General features: G+C 41.5%; 1 protein-coding gene across 2 annotated transcripts; it reads left to right on the top strand.

Annotated features, from left to right (window-relative positions):
- Nucleotides 1-9965: 9965 nt before the first annotated feature.
- Nucleotides 9966-21588, top strand: Rgn (regucalcin). 2 transcript variants are annotated; one of them, XM_006991405.4, is made up of 7 exons: nucleotides 9966-10130; nucleotides 10650-10826; nucleotides 12785-12967; nucleotides 17132-17347; nucleotides 19033-19164; nucleotides 19644-19798; nucleotides 20937-21588. In XM_006991405.4, exons 2-7 carry the CDS (start codon nucleotides 10664-10666, stop codon nucleotides 20985-20987), a joined length of 900 nt encoding a protein of 299 aa, XP_006991467.1. In that variant the 5' UTR covers nucleotides 9966-10130; nucleotides 10650-10663; the 3' UTR covers nucleotides 20988-21588. The 2 variants fall into 2 exon arrangements, with proteins under 2 accessions (XP_006991467.1, XP_042125127.1); XM_042269193.2 differs by having other exon boundaries at nucleotides 12764-12967.
- Nucleotides 21589-23436: the final 1848 nt, after the last annotated feature.

Here is a 23436-nt window from a genome sequence, read left to right as displayed (position 1 = left end):
GTGTTGGGATTAAAGGTGTGTGCCATCACTGGCTGGCTTCTATGTTTAATCTAGTAGCTTGTTCTGTTCTCTGATCTTCAGGTAAATTTTATTAGGGTACAGAATATATCACCACAGAAATCCTGTCTTGAAAAAGAAAAAAGAAAGAAAAATCAATCAATATAACATATTTCAAGAAGTAAGAAGTAGTTAAACTTTAAATTTCCTCAGATTGGTAAAACTGTTAAGTACTGAAGCTGGATATGATGGTTTGTGCCTGTAACCCCAGAATTTAGTAGGTTGAAGTAGGAGGATTATGAGTTTAAGACTATCCTGGAGTTTGAGACTCAATAGAGCTACATAGAGATACCCCAAATCAAAAATAAATAAATAAATAAACCAGAGAAACTGGAACTTTGTGGTAGTACACTTGAGTTATACCAGCAAGGTCTTGGCTTCCATCCCCAGTAATACAAAAAAGAAAAGAGAGAGAGAGAGAGAGAGAGAGAGAGAGAGAGAGAGAGAGAGAGAGAGAAATGTCAAGGGCCCATGTTGTCTTCTGAACCTGCTGTAATCTAGCTCCCTTCCCTCACAGTGTATTTGTCAGACTGAACTTTGTCTATCTTGCTATTCTCTATCCTTCAAGAAGAAACAAAGTCCCTTACAATGATGACTGTATGCTTGTCTAAAGGTGGCTCCCTCTGAAGTTTTAGGTTGTTGTTTGCCATCCTTGTCTTTTACTCTCCTTGGCAAAATGTTAAAGATTAATCCAAAAAAGAGACCATTTAGTTGCTATAGGTACACTCCAGGAATATGGTGTCTAGATAAAATGTTAAATGTGACATCAAATGTGTCATGTCTAAAAACAGGGGGAAAAGATTATTAAATTGTGTTTCTTTTTGTGGGTCCTGGGAATATTTTCACATGACAAAAAGACTTTGTTACTATTGTTATGAGAAAAGAAAGAAAGAAACTTAATTCCAAGACGAAGAAGAGCTTCTGACACAACTGAGTTATTTATGGTTTTGTTTTTCTTGTTTTGAGACAGGCTCTCACTTCATAGCCTGACTGGCCTGGAATTCACTATGTAGACTAGGCTAGTCTTCAAAGATCTGCCTGCCTCTACCTCCTAAAGTGCTGAGAGTAAAAGCATGTGTCCACCACTAGCTCACCCACAATTGGGAGTCTTATAACATTCACTTACAATTTAAAAATAATATCAAAGGCAGGAGGTGTAATTTGGTAATAGAGATATTGCTCAGCATGAACAAGGCCCTGAACTCCATCCACTGTTGGGGAATATTATTTTAAGGTGTATTACTTTTGTTTATGTTGCATTTATTTAACTCTATGAAGCTGTGTTACTGTACCTGTCTAAAACACCTGATGGTCTAATAAAGAGCTGAATGGCCAATAGCAAGGCAGGAGAAAGGATAGGTAGGGCTGGCAGGCAGAGAGAATAAATAAAAGAAATCTGTGAGAGGGAGATCAGGAGCCAGCCACCCAGCTACACAGCCAGCAACAGAGTAAGAAAGAAAGCATACAAAAATAGAGAAAGTTAAAAGCCCAGGGGCAAAAGACAGATGGGTTCATTTAAAGTTAAGGAAAGCTGGCTAGAAATAAGCCAAGCTAAGTCCAAGCATTTATAATTAAAAATAAGGCTTCATGTGTGATTTATTTGGGAGCTGGGTGGCAGGCCCCCCAAAATAGCAAAAACAAACAACAACAATCCACAGCATTAAAAAATGAAGTAAAATTAAATTGCCAGCACAGTATATGTAATATTAGATTATACAGAACAAGGGGTACATTATTTAAACTTTTTAAAATTCCCTGTTCTACTTTCTTATGGTTTTGCTGTTGTGTTTTGCAGTGCTATGGATGGAACCTGGAGCCTCACTCATGCTTATGGAGCAAGTGCTCTGCCACTTGGTTACACACCCAGCACCCTACACCCTCAGGATTTGAATGAGTCCCCATTGTTTCTACAGTTACATACACATGAAAACAGCTAAATAGAATGATAATAACAGATGTCTTAGAAAAAAAAGTCCAATTTTATAAAACTTTTATATTGCTGCTACAAATGATAAGGATTTTAAGTGTCAGCTTGTAGGTGGAAGTTTCTGTCCAGTCAGCAATTACTAAATACCCAGGCAGCTGCTTCCCAAATTACCACACAGAGGCTTATGTTAATTATAAATGTTTGGCTAGACTTTGGAAATCAGTATGGCTGTTTCTCAGAAAATTGGGAATCAATCTTCTTTAAGACCCAGCTATACCATCTTGGGCATGTACCCAAGGAATGCCCAATCATACCACAGAGACACATGCTCAACTATATTCATAGCAGCATTATTTGTAATAGCCAGAACCTGAAAACAACCTAAATGCCCTGCAACTGAAGAATGGATTAAGAAAATGTGGCACATATACACAATGGAGTACTACTCAGCAGAGAAAAACAATGACATCATGAAATTTGCAGGCAAATGGATGGAACTAGAAAATATCATCCTGAGTGAGGTAACCCAGACTCAGAAGGACAAACATGGTATTTACCAACTCATAAGTGGATACTAGATGTAAAGCAAAGGATAGCCAGACAACAACTCACAACTCCAGAGAAGGTAGCTAACAAGGAAGACCCAAAGAGGGATGTATGGATCGCCCTGGGAAGAGGAAATAGATGAGATCTCCATGAATGAACTGGGGGTGAGGGATGGGCAATGAAGGGTAGGGGATGGGAGATGAGAACATAAGGGAATGTGATGGTCAAGCTGGAACAGGATGGAGTAGGAAAGCAATGAGAGAGATACCATGATGGAGGGAGATATCATGGGCATAGAGAGAAACCTGGTGCTAGGGAAGTTGCCAGGAATCCCCAAGGATGACCCCAGCTTGGACTACTAGAAATAGTGGAGAGGGTACCTGAATTGAACTGGCTTACTCCAGTAATCAGATTGATGAATACCCTAACAGTCAAAAAGTATGGCTTCATTTTCCTGTACTGGCTTCATTTTCCTGTACTGACTACATTCACAGATGAATACTACAGGAATGAAAATTAAAATGCAGCCATTAAAATAAATAAATTAATCATTCATAATAAATAGTTGACTCATTTTTTAGATGTTTGTTTAGATAAGGTCTTGTGTAGTTCTGGCTAACCTTGAACTCTCTATGTAGCTGAGACTAGCTTTGATCTTCCTGTCTCTACCTGCCAAGTGCTGGGATTACAGGTATGTGCCACCATGCCTGGCTTGCTGTCATCTTAATGACAAAAAGTTCTGTCTCCTCTGGCAGTCCCAAGTTTAGCTCCTTCTGAGCTAATAATGAGTTTGTACAGGTACTTGGAAAATATTCTCATTTCTGAGCTGTGCCCTATTCTAAGAAGATATGACCAACTATTTTAGGGTCTCAGATATGACCTCAGCTTCATCCTCAGTAAGCACAAGTGTTGGGAATGGAGTTCAGGAGGAGAAGGCTTCCCTGAGTTTCATCATCAAAACTACAAAAAGGAAAAAAATGCCCTCAAGCATGTACAAAATCTCAAACCTAAAGGTTGTTTTCTAAAAGATGCCAGAGAAAAACTGCCCTTAAGCCTTAAATGAAAAGATCTTGTCAGGCACTGTCAGCTACTGACATCACATAAAATTCCAGTTTCCTGACTTGACAAGTAAACATCCCTTTGCTGGGACCATTCCCTAGGGCCACTTTAAGCTAAGAATTCAGGCTTCGGATGTAGCTAAGTAGTAAATGTTTAACCCACATGTAACAGGCCCTGTTTGAATTCTAGCCTCCAGCTTCTCCCCTCCTGCAAAAAATAACCCTAGGTTTTTCTTTCTTTCTTTCTTCCTTCCTTTCTTTCTTTCTTTCTTTCTTTCTTTCTTTCTTTCTTTCTTTCTTTCTTTCTTTCTTTCTTTCTTTCTTTCTTTTTCTTTTTTTTTTTTTGAGACAGGGTTTCTCTGTGTAGCCCTGGTTGTCCTGGAACTCACTCTGTAGACCAGGCTGGCCTTAAACTCAGAGCTCCACCTACCTCTGCCTCCTGAGTGCTGGGATTAAAGGCATGCACCACCTTCTAACAACCCTAAGAATTCTTAAGAACACTTCAGAAGCTACTGACAAATAGATACTTCAGTCCAAGGCTAATTTCCTGATTCTTCAGCAATCTTTCTTCCCCTTTCCCACTTTATCTTGCCTACTGTACTTCACACAGCAACCAACTGGAAGGCCTGTGACTTTGAGAAAAAAAAAATTTTGGAAAAATGTATATCTATTGTTCAGTGATGGATTGCTAGTCATGGTGGCACATGACTGTAGTTCTGGGACCAGGGAAGTTGAGCCAAGAGGATTGCCAAGAGTTTGAAATCAAAATCAATCCAGGCTACATTGTGAGTTCTAGACAAGCCTGGACTACAGGGTAAGACCTTGTTTTAAAAAACAGAACAGCCAAGTGTGGTAGTGCATGCCTATAACAGCAGCATTTGGAATGAAGTGGCAGAAGTTTCAGGAGCTGAAAATTATTCTCAACTCCATAGGAAGCACAATAGAGTTTTATTTAACCACTCAGTAATTTTTTTTTACCTTTGAGAGTCTTCTCCCATTTCTTTGTTTGTTAGTGGCAAGGGTGTCCTTGAACTCCGGATCCTCCTGCCCCTGAAGCAGGACAGAAAGACAGGAGAGATTATAGGGACATATGAACGGAAAGGAGTCCCTCATCCCAAAGTCTGGTTGAAGCCTTTCAACAACTGAGAGTCAATATTCCCAACACAAGGTGCAGAGGATGGCTGAAGGGTTAACAGTGCTTGCAGAGGATGGCTGAAGGGTTAACAGTGCTTGCAGAGGATGGCTGAAGGGTTAACAGTGCTTGCAGAGGACTCAAGTGCAGTCCTCAGCAATTACGTCAGGCAGTTGACAACAACCCTTAACTGCAGCTTCATGGGATCCAACACCCTCTTCTAGCCTCCTCAGGCACCCACACTCATGTGCACATACCCACACAGAGACACAAACACATAATTAAAAATAAATCTTTAAAAATCTCCATCACAGTTACCAACTGCTGAATGCCTTTTTCCCTTCCCAGATGAAAACGTACAATTTTCTAGGAATCTCACCAGATACCCTTTTATAGTAAAAAAAAAAAAAAAAAAGACACATCCTGATCCCTTGTGTAGCCCTAGTGGCTCCGGATTTTTTCTTATCAGTTGTAGTCCCTTCCAAGTCTCCTCCAGAGCCACCTTATAATCTCATTTATCAAAAAAATGCAAGGATTGCTTAGCAGCCCTTTGAAATGTAACTTGAGAGCTATCAAAGCTGTATATGTAGCCAATGCCAAGAGACTTCAAAGTGCCTCTTCTTTGAGAAGCTCATACCCATACTCTTGAGTGTGCTGGCTTCTTCCCCTGCCTGCCTTTCTTCCTGTTTCTAATGAACTCCAACTCTGCTCCCTACTGGCTCATCCTGAAAGTCTCTGTGCTGGGGCCAAGGATCTGGTTTTACCTAGTTAAGATCCTTAAATGGTTAAGAGAACTCCTGAGACTGCTCCAGGCGACAGTGTAGAGCTGTACCTCTGCCTCTGCTACTGCTGGCAAACCCACCCCAAATGCTGGGATGCCAGGTGTGTGCTACCTACCACACCTGGCTGAAGAAACAGAAATCACTCTGATGGCTTTCTCCTTGGATCAGAGTCACTACTTCGAATTTAACTTTTGGTTGACAAAAATTTCATTATTTCTCCCTTAAACATTTTAACAAGTCCATTTCTTTTTGGAGACCCATTCTGATTGTCAAGGTCTTCCCATCATTACAATTTGGTCTTATAAAAATTGTTCCAGGCTAGGGATGGGATGTTTGCCAAGCATGTACAAGGCTTGGGTTCTCTCCCAGCAACGCGAGCGCGCGCGCGCGCGCGCGCGCACACACACACACACACACACACACACACACACACACACACCAAACACAAAATGCAGCTCCTGACAGTCAGAAGCTGCCATGGTGCTGTTAGCAAGGTCTTCATCTTCTCCTATTGAATATGCACTGCTTCATAGATCGCCAACATCAGACAGGGCTGCGCTGTGACTGTGAGGGATCAATATAAATACAAGACTAGGGCCAAAAGATGGCTAGGTGTTTTTTGTTTTGTTTTGTTTTTTTTTTTTTTAGGCACTTACCCTGCCAAGCCTGACAGCCTGAGATTGATCCCTGGAACCTACATAGAGGAAGAAGAGAGTCCCTTAAGTTGTCTGGAGAGATGTTTGACAACACAGTAGAGTAATTGGTTTAAGTATGTCCTTGGGTGAAGAAAGCCAAAAACTGCTTTTTCCAAGTTCCTGTCCTTAAACTTTGAATTGAGTTCCGAGAGTGCAGCTCAGGGCTACTGTGTGTGCTGCATATGGACAAAGCCTAGGTTCCATCCCGAGCACTGTCCCCAAAGAAAGAAAACTTGGAACTGAGTTTATTCTGATCATGTCCAACATGTCTCATTTTGTGTGTGTGTGCTTTGGGTTGCTCCTTTTCTTCCTTTCCTTATTAGTGAATTAAAATTATAATGCCAGGCTGATGATGTTTTAAATGTGTCAGGGGATTTTAGCATAGTTCAGAATGGAAAGAATGGGAGAGTATATTCAGGACAGACTATCAGAGTATTTACATACAATAAAGTACACAAATCTCAAGTGAAATACTAGATGTTTTATTTTTAACTACATTTATTCATTTACAGGAGAGAGGGAAATCATGCTTATGTCATAGTTTGTGTGTGTAAGTCAGAGGAAAGTTTGTGGGAGTCTGTTCTTACCTTCCACCATATGGATCCTGGGGACTGAACTTAGCTAGGCTAGCTGGTCAGAGATGCTACAGTCTCTACTCCAGAGTTACAGATGTGAGGACACATGCTATACCAGGCCTTTTCAGTAGGCACTGGCAATCCAAACTTGGGTCCTCATGCTCTCACAGCAAGTACTTTACCAAATAAGTCATGTTCCTAGCCCCTATTTTAATTTTGAATTTTGGAAATGATCTCATTATGCATCCATGGCTGGCTTGGAACTCTTCACATAAACCAGGCTGTCTTTGAACTTCCAGTGACCTCCTGCTTCCACTTCTGGAGTGGTAGGATTTTATGCATACACCACCATATCCACCACCCTCCACTGCTTTTTAAGAAAAAAATTTAGGGGGCTGGGGAGATGGCTCAGTGGTTAAGTGCACTGGCTGCTCTTCCAGAAGACCGGGGCTCAATTCCCAACACCTACATGGCAGCTCCCAACTGCAACTCCAGTTCCGGGGTATCCAACACCCTCATAGGGACATACATGCAGGCAAAGAAGAAGGAGGAGGAGAAGGAGGAGGAGGAGGAGGAGGAGGAGGAGGAGGAGGAGGAGGAGGAGGAGGAGGAGGAGGAGGAGAGAGAAGAAGAAGAAGAAGAAGAAGAAGAAGAAGAAGAAGAAGAAGAAGAAGAAGAAGAAGAAGAAGAAGAAGAAGAAGAAGATGAAGAAAAATTAGGGCTGGAGAAATTGCTCAGCAGTTAAGAGCACTTGCTAATTTTGCAGATGACTTGGGTTCTGTTCCCAGTACCCTCTTCTGGTCTCCACAGGCACCAGGCATGAATGTATGCAGTGCACTTATATACATGCAAGCAAAACACTCACACACATAAAAATAAATATTCTTTAGAAAAAGAAAAAGAGGGACAGAGGCAGGAGGATTTAAGGCTATTCTCACCTACATAACTAGTTTAAGGCCAACCGAGGCTACCTGGGACAGTCTCAAAAGAAAAGAAAGGGGGCCTGAGTTTTGATTTGGCGTTGGTGATACACAATGAGACTGTCACGCAACAATTTCTTAGAGGCTAGGGGTGTGGATCAGTGGTGGAACACCTGGAGGTGGGTGGCCCTGAGTTTGACCCCAAACCTACAAAATTGAAAGGAATAGAAATAACATAAAAGTACCTTTGAAACTCCCAGATATACCAGGTGAGCACTATATACTACTGAGTTCTAGCACCAGCCCAAACTCAGGAGTGTTTTTGGAGAAAGGTGTAGCTATGCATGGATCTCAGTGGGGACTGTAAAGCTAAGTGTTGTTTAGGATCATTTATTCCATGTGATTTTTAATCCTTATCTAATAAAGTCATTTTTCTCCTTCCAAAAGTATTTTGCAAGTGTTGGCCTGCCGCCACCAAGGTCTTCCCAGCTAGGGAGCGGAAGGGCTTTGTTTAACCGCTTTGTTCTTTCCTTTTAACCTATTTGTGTTTAACCAGATCTCTGTCCCAATCCCTTGGGCATTTTAACAACTTCTTTCTGTTTGTTGAACTAAGAGATTAACTTTAGATAGCTGTTCAAACTCCAAAGTTTACGTTTGCTGTACCCCAGTCGCTTCTTCCGTCTGCCCGAGTGGATTCAGCTGGGTACTTCCAGTTGCTGTGGGAGATGAGGGGACAGTTTGAGCACCAGGAACCAGAAGGGTGAGCCCTCAGGGGTTGCTGGTCTCTGCTAATCCCCAGGCCTGCGGCTATCCACCTACCTGGCCTCTGTGTCCCTGAGTAGGTTTTGCCCCCTTCCCAAGGTTCCCTGCCTGACCTTTGAGTCGCCTTTGCAGTCTCACTAGCCCTGTGAATATCCAGGACAGGACAGCATTAGTGGAGAAGACAAGGAAGCTAGATTCCCGGGTGACCCGGAAGCTAGATTCGCTCACCCCATTCTCCCAAACCAGGGCAGAGACTGTCCTGTGACCAGCGGAGACCAGTGCCAGGAGCAAGGGCAGGCTCGGCTGCAGCGTTCAGCTTCCCAGAGCTCTGCCATTGCAGTCACTGCCCCCAACCCCGGGAGGCCGCAGCAGCGCTACCAGCTTGTACGGAGAAACCCCGTTGGCACAGGTACTCCACATCAGTGCGGACCCCTGACAGCAGTCCTTTATCACCACCCCTCCCCCACCCCGCCCAAGCCACCAGTTTGCAGCCAGAACCAGGGGCAGAAATGGGTCATTTCAGCACTGCCCCCTCCCGCCTCCACACGCACACATTGCTTTCAGGACAGACAGACCGTGGGGTTAAAAATGCTATTGCAAAATTCCCACGTCTGATCTTGGGGCTTATCTAAGATTGGATAGCATGAAAGCTGTTTGGAGCCTGGGCCAATTTTTAACAGCAAATGAACGTGGCAAATGCTACAGCGCTGGGAGTTAATACTTTGAGACAGGTCTGAGCTATGTTTCCAAAAACATGCAATTTATTAAAGGAAACATTAAGCCAAAACTTGACACACACACATGCCACCACCACCACCACCACCACCCGCGCCGCTTGTATTCATTTGCCCACCCAGGCATGGGACTGCTTAGTTCAAAGCAGGTAAACACCTGGAAGAAGTGTGAAGGTGCAGGCAATTTCCATCAGCTCTAAGGCCCACTGGGGCAGACTTGCAGAGCAAAGTTTCCTGCCCTTTCAAGGGAGGATTCTCAACTGATCTCTATTTTCCTGATAATTTTTTCTTTATTTATTTCTCCAGTTCACTGGTCACAGACTTGGTCCTAAAATTCAAGCATAGAATGTTCTCTTCCTGTGTGGTTCAAGGCTCCCTGCTAAACTGGCCTCAAGGAGGCAAGGTTCAACTAAGGAAGCTGTGAGTCCATTCACTCGTAGTGGAGCCAGAAGTGTAGCTCTGTAGCAGAATGCATTCAAGGTCCTGGTTCTATCCCCAGCACTGCCACTAAAAGTATATTCCCGTACCAGAGAAAATGCCCTTCACACTTGCCATTGTCTGAATTTGAAAATGGACATAGGTTTAACCCCAGGCCCTAGCACAGGCTAGGAAACTCTTCTACCCCAGCAATACACCAGGCCTCTGGCTGGTAACTTAATTCAGTATATTATCACTGATAAACACATTTCTAAATCTGGCTGGCCCCCAAGGAGATCAATAGCATCAATGGATGAGGGGGGAGTGACAGCATAAAAAGGTGACCTACAGACACCCAGAGGGGCCACCAATGAGGGAGCTGCCCGCCCCTTGAAGGTCAGAGTGCTCGCATAAAGGGCACTGACTGACTAGCAGTCTTGCTGAGAGTTATGATCGCCAAGGTGTGGGTGGCAGAGTATTTCCTTTCTTTTCTGTTTTAAAGGTAGCTTGAAAAAGCCCTCACTGGTAAGTTGACTGAAGGTGTCTCATGTCATGTCCTCTCAGCCTTTTTTTTCTTTTTCCTACACACCACCTGTCATGCTGCACACCTTGCTTGCTCTTGGGGTAGGGGAAGTACACCCACCCACCTTTCTGTTCTGATCTAACACTGGCATACCTCAAGGAGAATTCATATTTGGTCCCAGACTGCTTTGATAAGATTAATTTTATAATAAAACAAATAACGGATATTTTGTCTTTCCAGTGCATATAAAAGTTACATTTACAATGTGCAGAAATGCTACTGTGCATACCTTAACTAAAAAAAAATACTTTATTGTTCAAAACTCTAAGTACTGTCTGAACTGTTGAAAACCTGGTGCAGATAGAATTGCTCAATGCAGGATTGCCGTTAACCTGCAATTTGTGAAAACTGTAGTATCTGCACAATGCCAAAAACCAGTGTATCCCTGCCATCTGTACTGGGTCTTGTGCTGAATTTGCTCCGTGTAATTGCCTTTCATTATTCTCTGTTAACTTTAATAGGTTTTCCTGCAGCCATGTCTTCCATCAAGATTGAGTGTGTTTTACGTGAGAACTGCAGGTGTGGGGAGTCTCCAGTATGGGAGGAAGCATCCAACTCTCTGCTGTTCGTAGACATCCCTGCAAAGAAAGTTTGTCGATGGGATTCACTCAGCAAGCAAGTGCAACGAGTGGCTGTGGGTAAGAATGAAAGCTGAGCTCCTTGCCTTGTAGTTAGCCATCTTTTCCCAGAGAGAGGTGGGGGAGGTGAAGGGGGCATCATTGCCCTGGGTCCTTCTTATTAAAGCGTGACTGAAAATGCTTTGAGACCTTTTGGGTTGTCATGATCTCTGTGTCTGTGATCCATGTGTTTTCTCTTGAACTCAATGATGGATCATCAATACTTTTCTCATTCTCTTGCATGGAGCACAGCATTCCTAACTTCCTTTGTTTAGTTTGTGATGCTGGGGATGGAACTCTGGGCCTCCGGCATGCTCAGCAAATACTCTACTATGAAATTATACCTCCAGTGCCCTATTTTTGTTTTGATGCTACGGTACTATAGTGTCTATTTCCTGATCGACTTCAGATAACAGCATCCACAATGAAGACTCCACTAGTGGCATAGCAAGCTATCTACTCTGGCCATTAACAAAAAAAGCAACAATATAATAATAACAGCAGATGGATCATTTACTTCTTTGTGAAAAAGAAGAGTTCCTAGGCTTCAAAAGCATCAACCAGGACTGTTTATTCACCGCACAAATGTGAGATTACTGACAGGATTCCCAAGAGAGCTTTGTGGTTTCAGAGGAGTTTCTAGGGCTTTCTATGGCTCAAGGCAATGGCCCGGGTGTGATTATCAGTAGACAAACAAGTTTCTGTTTTTGTTATTGGATTCATGGGAAGAGATAGCAGGATTTTCCTAAGATTACGGGAATTTCTGGTTTCTGCTATCTCTTCCCACGAATCCAACTGCGAGTTTAAAGCTTGTTTTCCCTGGTGCTGGAGATTGAACCCAGGACGTGCGCATACCACCAGCTCCATTCCCAGACTAAAAGCAGCTTTCTTTGAAAAAAATTGATTTTGCGTGTTTGGGGGCGTACTGCTTCCACAGCAGCCATGTTGAGGTCAGAGAAGAACTTGCAGGAGTTCGTTCACTCACTCCACCATGTGTGGAAGTCAGAGGACAGTTTGGGGGAGTCTTTCTTTCCACTATATGAATTTGGGGGATTGAACTCAGATCATCAGACTTGCTGAGCCATTTTCTTTATAAGACAAGGACTTGCTATGTAGCTAAGATTGATGTGAAACTCACAGATTCTTGCTTTCACTAGGAGCAGTTTCTAATTTACCTATCAACGTGTTTATAGTTCCAAGCAGAATGCTTCTGCCTCTGCCTTCCCTGGTCCCTCATTCCCAGCATTCACAAAATTCCTACCCCTAATCTGCAAAGCCTCCCAGCCTTACAAAATGGTCTGTGTGTTAGCAGGAGCTTAGAAAGCTAAACTATCAGGAGGCATCTCAGGTCCTAGTTAGATTCCTTGTTAAGAGCATGACCCTCCTTATAGGGTCTTGCATATTCCCAGGGCCCCCAAGGGCTTGAGTCAACTTCTGAGCAGGGCTTTGAGCTAAGGGCATTAGCTTTGATGAGGTGCTTAGGACATGTTTCTAAACAAACTCAGATAAATGTATTTCCTGTGATACTCACCATGGTAATCTCTCTCACTTAAAAAGATTTTTTTTTAAATACAGGGAAGAATATTAAAACCAGAAAAGCTAAACTATTAAAATAAAAACATAGGAATATAATAAAAACATATAAGGACTGTATTTCTTTGCACATATAATTGTATTATTTTTACCATGTATTCTTTAAAAAAATATTTGAGAAATGAGAAACAATTTGTAATTAAGTACATTAAATTTGAAAATAACATTAACTAGATATAGCAGTGCACACCTATAATACCAGCATTCAGAATGTACAGGCAAGAGAATCTTGAGAGTGAGGCTGCCCTCACCTACATGGTCAGACAACATCTTGGTACCATTAAGTCACTAGACCCCTTCCTAAGAGATGTTACATGACACAATGACCTCTGTGCTGGACCACCAGAGTACTTACTACCTTCTAGATATTGTCTTTACCTCTGCAGATGCCCCAGTCAGCTCAGTGGCACTTCGACAGTTGGGAGGCTATGTTGCCACCATTGGAACCAAGTTTTGTGCTTTGAACTGGGAGGATCAATCAGTATTTGTCCTAGCCATGGTGGATAAAGATAAGACAAACAATCGATTCAACGATGGGAAGGTGGATCCTGCTGGGAGATACTTTGCTGGTATGATTTCTTTCTCTCTCTTTTTTTTTTGCCCCTATTTGTTGTGTTTGAATATCTCTCTCTCTCTCTCTCTCTCTCTCTCTCTCTCTCTCTCTCTCTCTCTCTCTCTCTCTGTCTCTCTCTCTCTCTCTCTCTCTCTCTCTCTCTGTGTGTGTGTGTGTGTGTGTGTGTGTGTGTGTGTGTGTGTGTGTGTGTGTGTGTGTTTTGTATGTTCTCTAAGGAAAATGGCTTTTTTCTGGGACAGGGTCTTACTATGCAACCTTGGCCAGTCTGGAACTTGCTATGTAGACCAGGCTGACCTTGAACTCACAGAAATCCACCTGCTTCTGCCTTCTGAGTTCTGGGATAAAAAGTATGTGCCACCATGCCTGGTAAGAATGACATATTCTTACATGAACACAATTTAGTAAGCAACTTACGGAGGTTTAGCACTGATTCAATAAGTCTATACTCCTGTCATGTCAACTGACCAAATAATGTCCTTTATGGAATTTTCCCCTCCAGTGAGAGAGCCAGTCTGGAATCACATACTGTACTTGTCTTTTCATCCTCTTAATATGAAACATTTTCTTGACCCTCCCCCTTCTCTCTCTTTTATGGCATTGCCATTTTTAAAGAATATGGTCCCACCCACCCTCTTTAATAATAGAACATTCTTCATTTTGTAGATGTCTGATGTTTCCTTGCGATTAGCTTAATGTTAGACATTCCTGGCTGGAGTACTGTGGAGGTGATGTCCTGTCCTTCCCAGGGCATCCAGCCTGGAGGTACACGCTGTCCCTATGCCCCTCATTGGTGATGTTGAAGTCCTGCTGCATTCCTCTGCTTCATAGTAACTGCTGTTTTGTTTTGTTGCTTTGAGAAAAAATTTCACTGTGAGGCCCAAGATGCCCTCAGACTTGCTATGCAGCAGAGGCTTGCCTCGAACTTGCAATCCTCCTGCCTCCAGCTCCCAAATGCTAGGATTATAGACACATACATCAAACACCACATCTGACTATGTATAACTTCAAAAGAATTTTAGCTGTAGTTTAAAATATCACAGCTATTTCTCATTTACCTCCCATCACAACCACCCTGGAAACTAGCCAGAGTTGATTCACTGTCTCTATTTTTCCCTCCCTACACTACCTTTCCATGTTGTTGGCTATGATACCCTTCCTATGGTGACTCACCCTCAAAACCATGAAAGGCAGGTAAGATCTGAGAAACTGGCTATGTATGTATTGATCCTCATCTTGTTGGACTATTTACAACCACAGATATTGGATGTAAGGTTGAAACCAGGTTGAAAGATTAAATATGGGAACCCATGGAGAGTTCCTCTGCCAATAATTTCTGCCAGATAAAGAATCCTGAAGCTGATCTTGATGCCATACACCTGTTATCCTAGCACTCAGGAAACTGAGGCAGGAATAGTGCAAGTTCAAGGCTACCCTGGGCTACAAAGCATAACCTAAGAAGAAGGAGGAAAGAGGAAGGATAGCCCTTCCACACGTTCTTCATTCTCTTCCCGGGAGGTAGCTAGTGTGGAAGAAAGTTCATGAAGGAAACCCAACTTTGAGATAGCAGGAAACTGCTGAGTAACCTGTCATCCCCAGGGAAGGAGGACCTACCCTGTCCTCTTGCTACTCAAGCTTCTTCTCTTGTTTGCAATCTATTTTCCTCTTCTTTCAAATGAAGTATGGTATGGTAGTTTGTCGGTTTCTTCATTCCAATCAGAGTCTGTTCTGGCCTCTGAGATCATGTGACACCCAAGTCCATCTCCCTGAATACTGAATAATGACTTTAGTGAATGAAGCACTTGAGAAGAAGCATATCCTGCTGCTGTTGGGTGAAGCATTCTGTAAGCATCAGTAACTCTCCGCTTTCAGTTCTTCTATGGCATTGCCAACATTTTGTCTACTTCTAGCTACCACTAAGAGAATGATACTGATTGTTCCCAGTATAATTCAGTATTTTTATTTTTTTCTCTGTGTTGCTTTGGTGCCTGTCCTGGATCTCGCTCTGTAGACCAGGCTGGCCTCGAACTCACAGAGATCCGCCTGACTCTACCTCCCAGAGTGCTGGGATTAAAGGCGTGCGCCACCGCCGCCCAGCTAATTCAGTATTTTTCTACCGCTTTTCAGTTATGACAAATTTTGCTTTGTGTATTTTGAATCTCTACTATTGAACACATAAACATTTGGAATTACTGTGTATTCTTGGTGAATTAGCCATTTTCAACCTGTAACTCCCCGCTTTGCCCAACATATGTAATTTGACATTTTTCTATCAATGTTTTCAAGTATCTTTATTTGAATGAGTTTCAGCAATTTGATCACAGTGTGTCTGGCTGTGGGTTCCTTTCTGTTTGTTATGTTTTAGATTTGCTCGGCTTCTTAAATCTATTGAAAACTTTTATGCTTTTCTCCAATCTGGGGAGTTTTGAGCCACGAAATTTTCAAAAACCTTTGACCTTGCACTTGTTCTTTTTCTCCAGGCATCCAATGAGGTATTAGCCCTTTTACTGTCCCATGGCTACAGGCTCTGTTCTTTTTGTCTTCCAAAGTTTTCTTTTCCCCTCTGCTTTTCACTTTACCTGGTTTCTATTGCTCTAACGTAGGCTCCACTGACTCTTTGCTCTTGTTGATGCTCTTCTGCTATTGAGTTGGTCCAGTGCAGTCTCCAGTTTTGTTGTTCTACTTCACAGCTTCTACCACTTTGGTAACATGTTCTAGTTTGAGTTTCATGACTGTTTATGATTATTTTTATAAAACTTTCATTAGTCTTTACCAAAACCTTCTAACATCTGTGCCATATAATTTTCAGAATCTCTTGATTTCCTACACTGATTGAGTCCTCCACTCTTCTCTGTGTTGCTGAATTTATTAGTTATCTTTCCATCATAATAATGAGATAACTGAGGTGATTAACTTACAAAGAGAAAAAAAGGTTATTTTGATAATGTTTTTAAAGGTTCTCGTCCATGATCAAATAATCCTATTGCTCTGGGCCTCTGGTGGGGCAATATATTGTGTTGAGACTGTGTGGTAGAGCAAATTTCACATCTCGTGAGCCAGCAAGCAAAGGATGACTAGACTGGCCAGTGTTCCACAGTCCCTTTAAAGGTCTTGCCTCCAATGACCTGAAGACTTCTAACAGGTTCGCTCCCAAAAGAGCCACCGCATCTCACAAGCCTTTAACATATGGGCTTTTGGAGACATTCAATACCAAATTATAGCACCAAATAATTTTAGGTTATATCCTAGACATTATGCATATTGTCTCATGGGACCCTGAACATTGTTTAAATCCTTTAGAGCATGTTATAGTTACTTCAGGAAGCAGCATATACATTTAAAGTAAGGCCAGTCATTCCAACCTGCTTTGCATTAGGAACAAGGAGGATCTATCCCACATGTGAACCTCTCAGCTAATTTGGGGCAGAGAACTTCTACCCATTAGCTCCATTCCCTCCATTCCCAAAATCTCTGGAATGCTGATTACAATCTGATCTATGTGATACAGGCTGAGGATGAGCCTAAGCGTTCATAAATATCTTTTAAGGGGTTACATTCTTACATATCTCTGGCTGTCCTCAATCTTCCTCCTTTGGCCTCCAGAGTGCTAGCATTACAGGGGAGGGGTCCACCACACTTGGCTTATAACATGCATTTTGTTCAGGTTTTATGCTTGTGCTCAGTAGGAGAAAATGAGGTTAGTTCATGTTTATCCCTTCATATTTGAAACCATATCTCTAAACTGCTAAATTGTGAGTATGCATTTGTGTGTGTGTGTGTGTGTGTGTGTGTGTGTGTGTGTGTGTGTGTGTGTGTGAGAGAGAGAGAGAGAGAGAGAGAGAGAGAGAGAGAGAGAGGGGGGGGTGTTATGTAGCCCAACTGGACCTCAAAGTCACCAAGCTGTTTCAAATTCACCATCCTGTCTATGATCTAAAGTGTTGGTATCAAAGGTGTGTGTGTCCACACCTAGCCTTACTTTGGATTTTTATTTCCATTATAAGATAGGCAGTTGCCATCTTTAAAAGATATAAAAGAGATTGTTTAAATTTGAGATTGTATAAAATTCTCTTAAATACTGCAAATGATCCCTAATGAGGAAGAATGGGGTTGTGTGCAGGGTGAGTATCTGCAGGACTGAGATAATGTTCTTTGTTTCCCAAAGGCACCATGGCTGAGGAAATAGCCCCAGCAGTTCTTGAACGACACCAGGGGTCCTTGTACTCCCTCTTTCCTGATCACAATGTGAAGAAATACTTTGACCAAGTGGACATCTCTAATGGTTTGGATTGGTCCCTGGACCATAAAATTTTCTACTATATTGACAGCCTGTCCTACTCTGTGGATGCCTTTGACTATGACCTGCAAACAGGACAGATCGGTATAAACATTTTTATTATTTTTTACAATATCACTCATATCATTTTGTATGTTAATGAGCAGTGAGGGATCTTTCCCAAAGCCCATGTGAAAAAGTCTTTATTTGACAAGTAGAAAACTTCAAAATAATGGTGACACAGACAGTCAAACTGTGGTCCTCAGCACATCTGAACTCTGGTATTTGGGACTAAGGCTACAGCTGGTCTACTGCAGCTAGGCCTGTACGTTTTCTTTCCACAAATGGAAAGGCCTTCCTGGAGAATGAATCTTACCCTATCAGACAGTGCCTAGAGACACACAATATACAACAGAATGTGATAAAGGGGGAAAACTGAACATTTTGGTTCCTGATTCTTATTTGATCTTTAGTTAACCATAGGCAAGTATTCAGAGGCAAATGAACAACCTTTGAAATGGAAAAATAACAGGAAAGTGCTTCCAGGTTGGTTCAGCTCCATCAGTGTTCTGTAAAATGAGCCATCACTGGAAACTTCTAGGGAAGAAATCATTTAGAAGAATTTAGAAGGGAGACCTTGAAACTGTTTGATGAAAAGTGCCAGACAGGAAGAGCAAAACCAATCATAAAAAATGACTTGAAAAAAAGTCACAAGGCTTTATGTAGATTTAATCAAGGGCAAAATATTCCAGGACAGATGCTTTTCTTTGAAGTATGTAGTGCTCTTTTTTATGACTATTCTTACCCAATTTCCTTACACATGGTTTTAACATTTTTCCATTATACCTCATTCTGATTGCTGGAATGACCTGAATTTTGTAGCTGGCTGTTCTTCTGCATTGTTTTTTGAGGTTCTGGGAATCAAGCTAATTTCTTTGTGTGTGCACTAAGGTGCAATTCCAGCCCTCCTCTACTTTTCAGTGTTCATTGTTTATATACTATGGATCTCCTTTAAGCAGCCTATGGACTTTAGAATGTCCCTTTTAAGAAGTAAGCTCTTTAGATATTGTTTCTTGATTTTGTAGCAAGAAAGGAAAAATAATTCTTGTCTGCCCAGGTTTTATGCATGCATTATTCACATGGTACCATTAAGCTGCCGTATAGATCTTCGGCTTGGTCAAAGTAGGGATTTTGGTAACTAAGATAGTGATTTAACCACAGACTGAAGAATGTCTGAGAGAGGCTTGCAAAGCCTTAGTTTAGGTCAGTCTCAGACAGCTACCTATTGATACTTTATTAAGAATTCTGAAATGATATGGTGACTGATCCTTCAAGACTAATCCTAGCACTCGGAAGTCTGAGGCAAGAAGATGATTTTAAGACTCCAAAGATAGATTGAGCTACACAATGAATTCTAGGCCAGCCTTAGATATAAAATGAGACCTGGCCTCTAAATAAATAAATAATTCAGCTTGATTGGGCTTAGTGGTAGAGCACTTGTCTAGCATACACAAGGCTATGAATTCTATCTCCAGAAGTGAAAAAGAAAAGAAAAAAAAACATTTCCTTTTCTCTGAAATCTTAGAAATCTTAGACAGATACATCTTTATAAAGACAAAAGGGAGTGAATCTATCCCAAATCGTGTGGTAAAAATCCTTTGTTCAAACGCCAGCCCCTAGACAAGCATAAGTGACCAGTATTTATAACCAGCTTGAGAGTTCACTGTCTACTTGTGAGTGGTGTATGACCCATTGTTTTGTCGTGTTTTGGTTTTGGTTTTCAATTGCAGCCAACCGCAGAATTGTTTACAAGATGGAGAAAGATGAACAAATCCCAGATGGAATGTGCATTGATGCTGAAGGAAAGCTCTGGGTGGCCTGTTACAATGGGGGAAGAGTAATTCGCCTCGATCCTGAGACAGGTAGGCTAGAGACAAAATAGAAAATCCCACCCAGTCTAGAAAACCCAGTCCAATGCTAAAGACCATTAGCAATCCAGTTAGAGTTATCTTAGTGGTCTTTATAAAACTGGGTGATTTTGGAAATAAAGGCAAAATATACAACCCCAAATTTATAGTCAGAACTTCTTTTCCTGTGGAAGTAAGTCTCTCTGCTAAAAGTTAATTGTCAGAGAAGGTAAGTTAAATACATGGATGGGAGCCAGGTAATATGGTAGCTTATAAACCTAGAAGTCAGGAGACTAAAACAAGAGGATGGTGAGTTTGAGGCAGCCAAGATATGTGGGTGTTCAGAGTAAAACCTACATTCACCCTTTCCAAGGGATGAATTCTGACCTACATAGGCTCTTAGACCATCCCTGTCATTCATAAAAAGTCCAGAAGCATTGTGCATGTTGCAAATTTCTAGAACTAAATTTTAAATGAAATATTTGATGACCTAGGGAAAAGACTCCAAACTGTAAAGTTGCCTGTTGATAAAACAACTTCATGCTGCTTCGGAGGAAAGGATTACTCTGAAATGTATGTAACCTGTGCAAGGGACGGGATGGATGCTGAAGGCCTTTTGAGGCAGCCTGATGCTGGTGGCATTTTCAAGGTGATGTGGTCTTTGGGGGTGGTGAGGGTATTCTGTTAAATAATTGATCGATGCTTCTGCAGACTTCCCAAACAAACATGTGATTGGCATGTTACACTAGTCACACTAGACTTAATTATTTTGATTTTCTAGACTATAAGTTACATAAAGTTCAGGATGATGTGTCTGGCCTACTTCTAGTATTTTAAAGTTTTTTCATGCTTCAATAGTATTTGTAAGATCATCAGATTGCTTTGATGTCCTAAAAAGTTGTGCAGGTGTTTAGTCATTTTTTTGTGACAGAACAAACACTGATTTAAAACACATTCTGGGTTTGAAAACACATGTGGAAACACCTCTAATCTCAGCACTTGGGAAACTGAAGCATAAAGATGGTGAACTTAAGTCAGCTTGGGCTATATAATACAATGCTTTCTTTAAAAAAAAATAACATAGAGGAGCAGGAAAGATCGCTCAGTAATTAAGAGCACTGTCTGCTCTTCCAGAGAATTCCCAGCACCCACATAGAAGCTCACTAATGTCTGGAACTCCAGTTCCAGGGGATCTGACACCCTCACACGGATATACATGCAGCAAAAACACTAATGCACATGAAATGAAAAAAAATAGAAACACCTTTCTTGACAGGTGAGAAAATGATAGAACTAAATTGTTCTACATCACTGTGCATGCTTGCTCAGTAAACTAGAATATATGTGAATGACTGCTTGATCCATATAATTCCTAGTCAGCTAGTTCTTTTTCATGATAGAAAATAAAACAGGGATTATTAAAGGTAGCTAGATATGTTATTATTTTTTAGATTTATTTATTATGTATATAGTGTTCTGCCTGCATGCCAGAAGAGGGCACCAAATCTCATTACAGATGGTTGTGAGCCACCATGAGGTTGCTGGGAATTGAACTCAGGACCCCTGAGCCCTCTTTCCAGCCCCTAGACATATTATTATAAATCTTAACTTGCTTGGTGTTTGTGAGGGACAAGCTCTCACTATATAGCTCAGGCTGGCCTTACACTTACAGCTGTTCTACTGCCTCAGCCTCCAAAGTGCTGGGATCACAGGTATGAGCCGGCTTTGTAACAATGGCTTTGAAGACTATTTATAATTCATCAGTTTCACTCTTTTTTTCCCAACAGATAACTGGTCTTGGGGTCAAAGGAATTGCCCCATATTCCTATGCAGGGTGAACAACAGCTATTCCTTGCTGTCAGAAGAAAAGCTTTGAAGACAACTGGAGAATTAAGGGACTTAAATCAATGAAATTTAAATCTAGGGTTTTTTTTTTTTAATGAGGCAATGATATTATAGCAGGGTTAAGCTTTAATTTATAATTTTGGCTGGGTGCTGGGAAATAAACCTAGTGTGTGGCATATTAATTAAGAACATATACTTAACAATGAACTACATCCCTAGTCTTTTTTTAAGGTAGATATTTTCACAGAGAATAAGTGACTTTGATAGCACACTCTAGGCCTTCTACTAAAAAACAATCCTGTAGAAATGCAAAAGGTCATTCAACTATGAATCAGCCTGATGACTGTAAATTGCTCTGGGGTTAAAATGGGACTGTATCCACTGTTTTTCTGCATCCCATACTTGCTGTCCCCAAAGCTTAAAAAAATTAGTGCATAGAAACTTGGTGATGATTTATAATGATTATATGACTCTTCCTGTGTGTTATTTTACAAACTAAAATACTGTCAGAAGAGATTCAAACACCATGGCACAAGCTGTGGTTCTAACTGCCACCTACTGAATATAAAAATAAGTATATCACATTGCAAGGAATTTACTTTTTTTCCCATTTATTTATTCATCGTGTGTGTGTGTGTGTGTGTGTGTGTGTGTGTGTGTGTGTGTATGTGTGTGTGTGTCCGTGAGCACACAGATTGGTCAGAGAACAACTTATGGGACTCAGTTATTTCCTTCTACCATGTGGTTTCAAGGAACTGAACTCAGGTGTCACCGTTATTGGCTGAACCATCTCACTGACTACTGCTGCTGCTTCCTCTTCCTCCTCCTCCTTTTTAAAATATTTATTTATGTATTTTATGTATATGACTGCTCTATTTGCATGAATGCCTGCATGACAAAAGAGGGCATCAGACAGAAGAGGTCATTAGATCCCATTATAGATGGTTGTGATCCTCCATGTAGTTGCTGGGAATTAAACTCAGGACCTCTAGAAGGGCAGCCAGTGCTCTTAACCACTGAGTCATTTCTCCATTCTCCTCCTTTTTTGAGATGAGATCTCGTTCATGTAGCTCAGGCTGATTTTGAACTTGCTATGTAGGTAAAGCTGGCTTTGAACTCCCGATCCTCCTGCCTACATCTCCCAGGTGACTAGGATTACAGATGTATGCCACCACACTTGGCTTGGAAAAATTTTTAAATAATATTGTTGAGCTATAATTAGCCTGATCATATTTAAAGTATATAAAATTATTATATATTCCATCTATATTCATATCAACCACATAAACAAAATAATGAATCTGTTCACTACCCTCAAAAGTTTACTTGTATCCCACTGTCATCCTTTCTTTTTGCCCTTCAGCATGCTTGTACCCCATCCCCAGATCACTGATCTTCTTTCTGTCCCTTTAAATTGCCCTTCAAAATGGGTAGTGCCAGGCTAAGGATATAGCTCAGTGGTAAAGGGCTTGCCCACCATGCATAAGGCTCTGGGTTCAGTCCCCAGTAACACACACACACACGACTGGGGAGTGTGATTTCTCCAAATGTATTCTGTCTTGTTTAAGTTTTTGCTTTGTTTTGTTTCTTTTCTGAGACAAAATATCACTCTGTCGCTGTCCTTCTGTCTCAGCCTCTGCAGTAATAGGATTACAGACATGAGCCACCAGCCACCAGCTTCCAACTTCATCTACCAGCTTCCAACTGCAGAATAGTTTTAGTTGTGTTAGTTTGGTCTTCAGTAATATTTAATTTTACTCATATTTGGGTTCTTGGGATTGAACTTAGACACATGTTAAACATATGCTCTAGCACTGAAATAAATGTACACCAGCCCATGTATAAATTCTTAAACCACCTGGAATACAGCATGCTCCAATGTTAACTGGTATTCCTTTCAAAATTGTTGAATAATTTGAGAGAATTGGCTCCCATATTGTGACTTTTTGTTGCTGTGACAAAATACCTTACAAAAAGCAACTTAACATTTCCTTTGACTCAGAGTTTTCAGGTACAGTTCATTATGGAGGGGAAGGCGTGGCAGGAGGGGAACTTGGCTGGGGAAGCAGGAGTGTGAGGCATATTGCACCTGCTTTCTGGAACCTGAAAAGGAAGAATTCTGGTGCTTTCCTCAGTTTCTACTTTTTTTTTCTTTTTCTTTTTTAATTTATTATTATGTGTAGAGTTCTGCCTGCATGTATGCCTGCAGGCCAGAAGAGGGCGCCAGATATCACTACAGATGGTTGTGAGCCACCATGTGTTTTCTTGGAATTGAACTCAGGACCTCTGGAAGAGCAGCCAGTGCTCTTGACCTCTGAGCCATCTCTCCAGCCCCAGTTTCTACTTTTTGTCCAGTCTAGGACCCCAGACCATGGAAGCGTTCTACCTACATTCATGGTGGGTTTTCAACCTTCAGTGGGAAACGCCCTCATACCCACTCCC

The sequence above is a fragment of the Peromyscus maniculatus genome, chromosome X, assembly GCF_049852395.1.
Source record: "Peromyscus maniculatus bairdii isolate BWxNUB_F1_BW_parent chromosome X, HU_Pman_BW_mat_3.1, whole genome shotgun sequence".
NCBI lineage: Eukaryota > Metazoa > Chordata > Mammalia > Rodentia > Cricetidae > Peromyscus > Peromyscus maniculatus.
The sequence above is the reverse complement of the archived record's forward strand: the minus strand, read 5'-3'. Positions and strand labels throughout refer to the sequence as shown.

Coding starts and splice junctions, on each gene's coding strand:
- Rgn (XM_042269193.2), top strand. CDS start 10,664: ATGTCTTCCATCAAGATTGAGTGTGTTTTACGTGAGAACTGCAGGTGT. Junction 17,348..19,032: donor CCTGCAAACAGGACAGATCG/GTATAAACATTT, acceptor TTTCAATTGCAG/CCAACCGCAGAATTGTTTAC. Junction 19,165..19,643: donor TCGCCTCGATCCTGAGACAG/GTAGGCTAGAGA, acceptor TTGATGACCTAG/GGAAAAGACTCCAAACTGTA.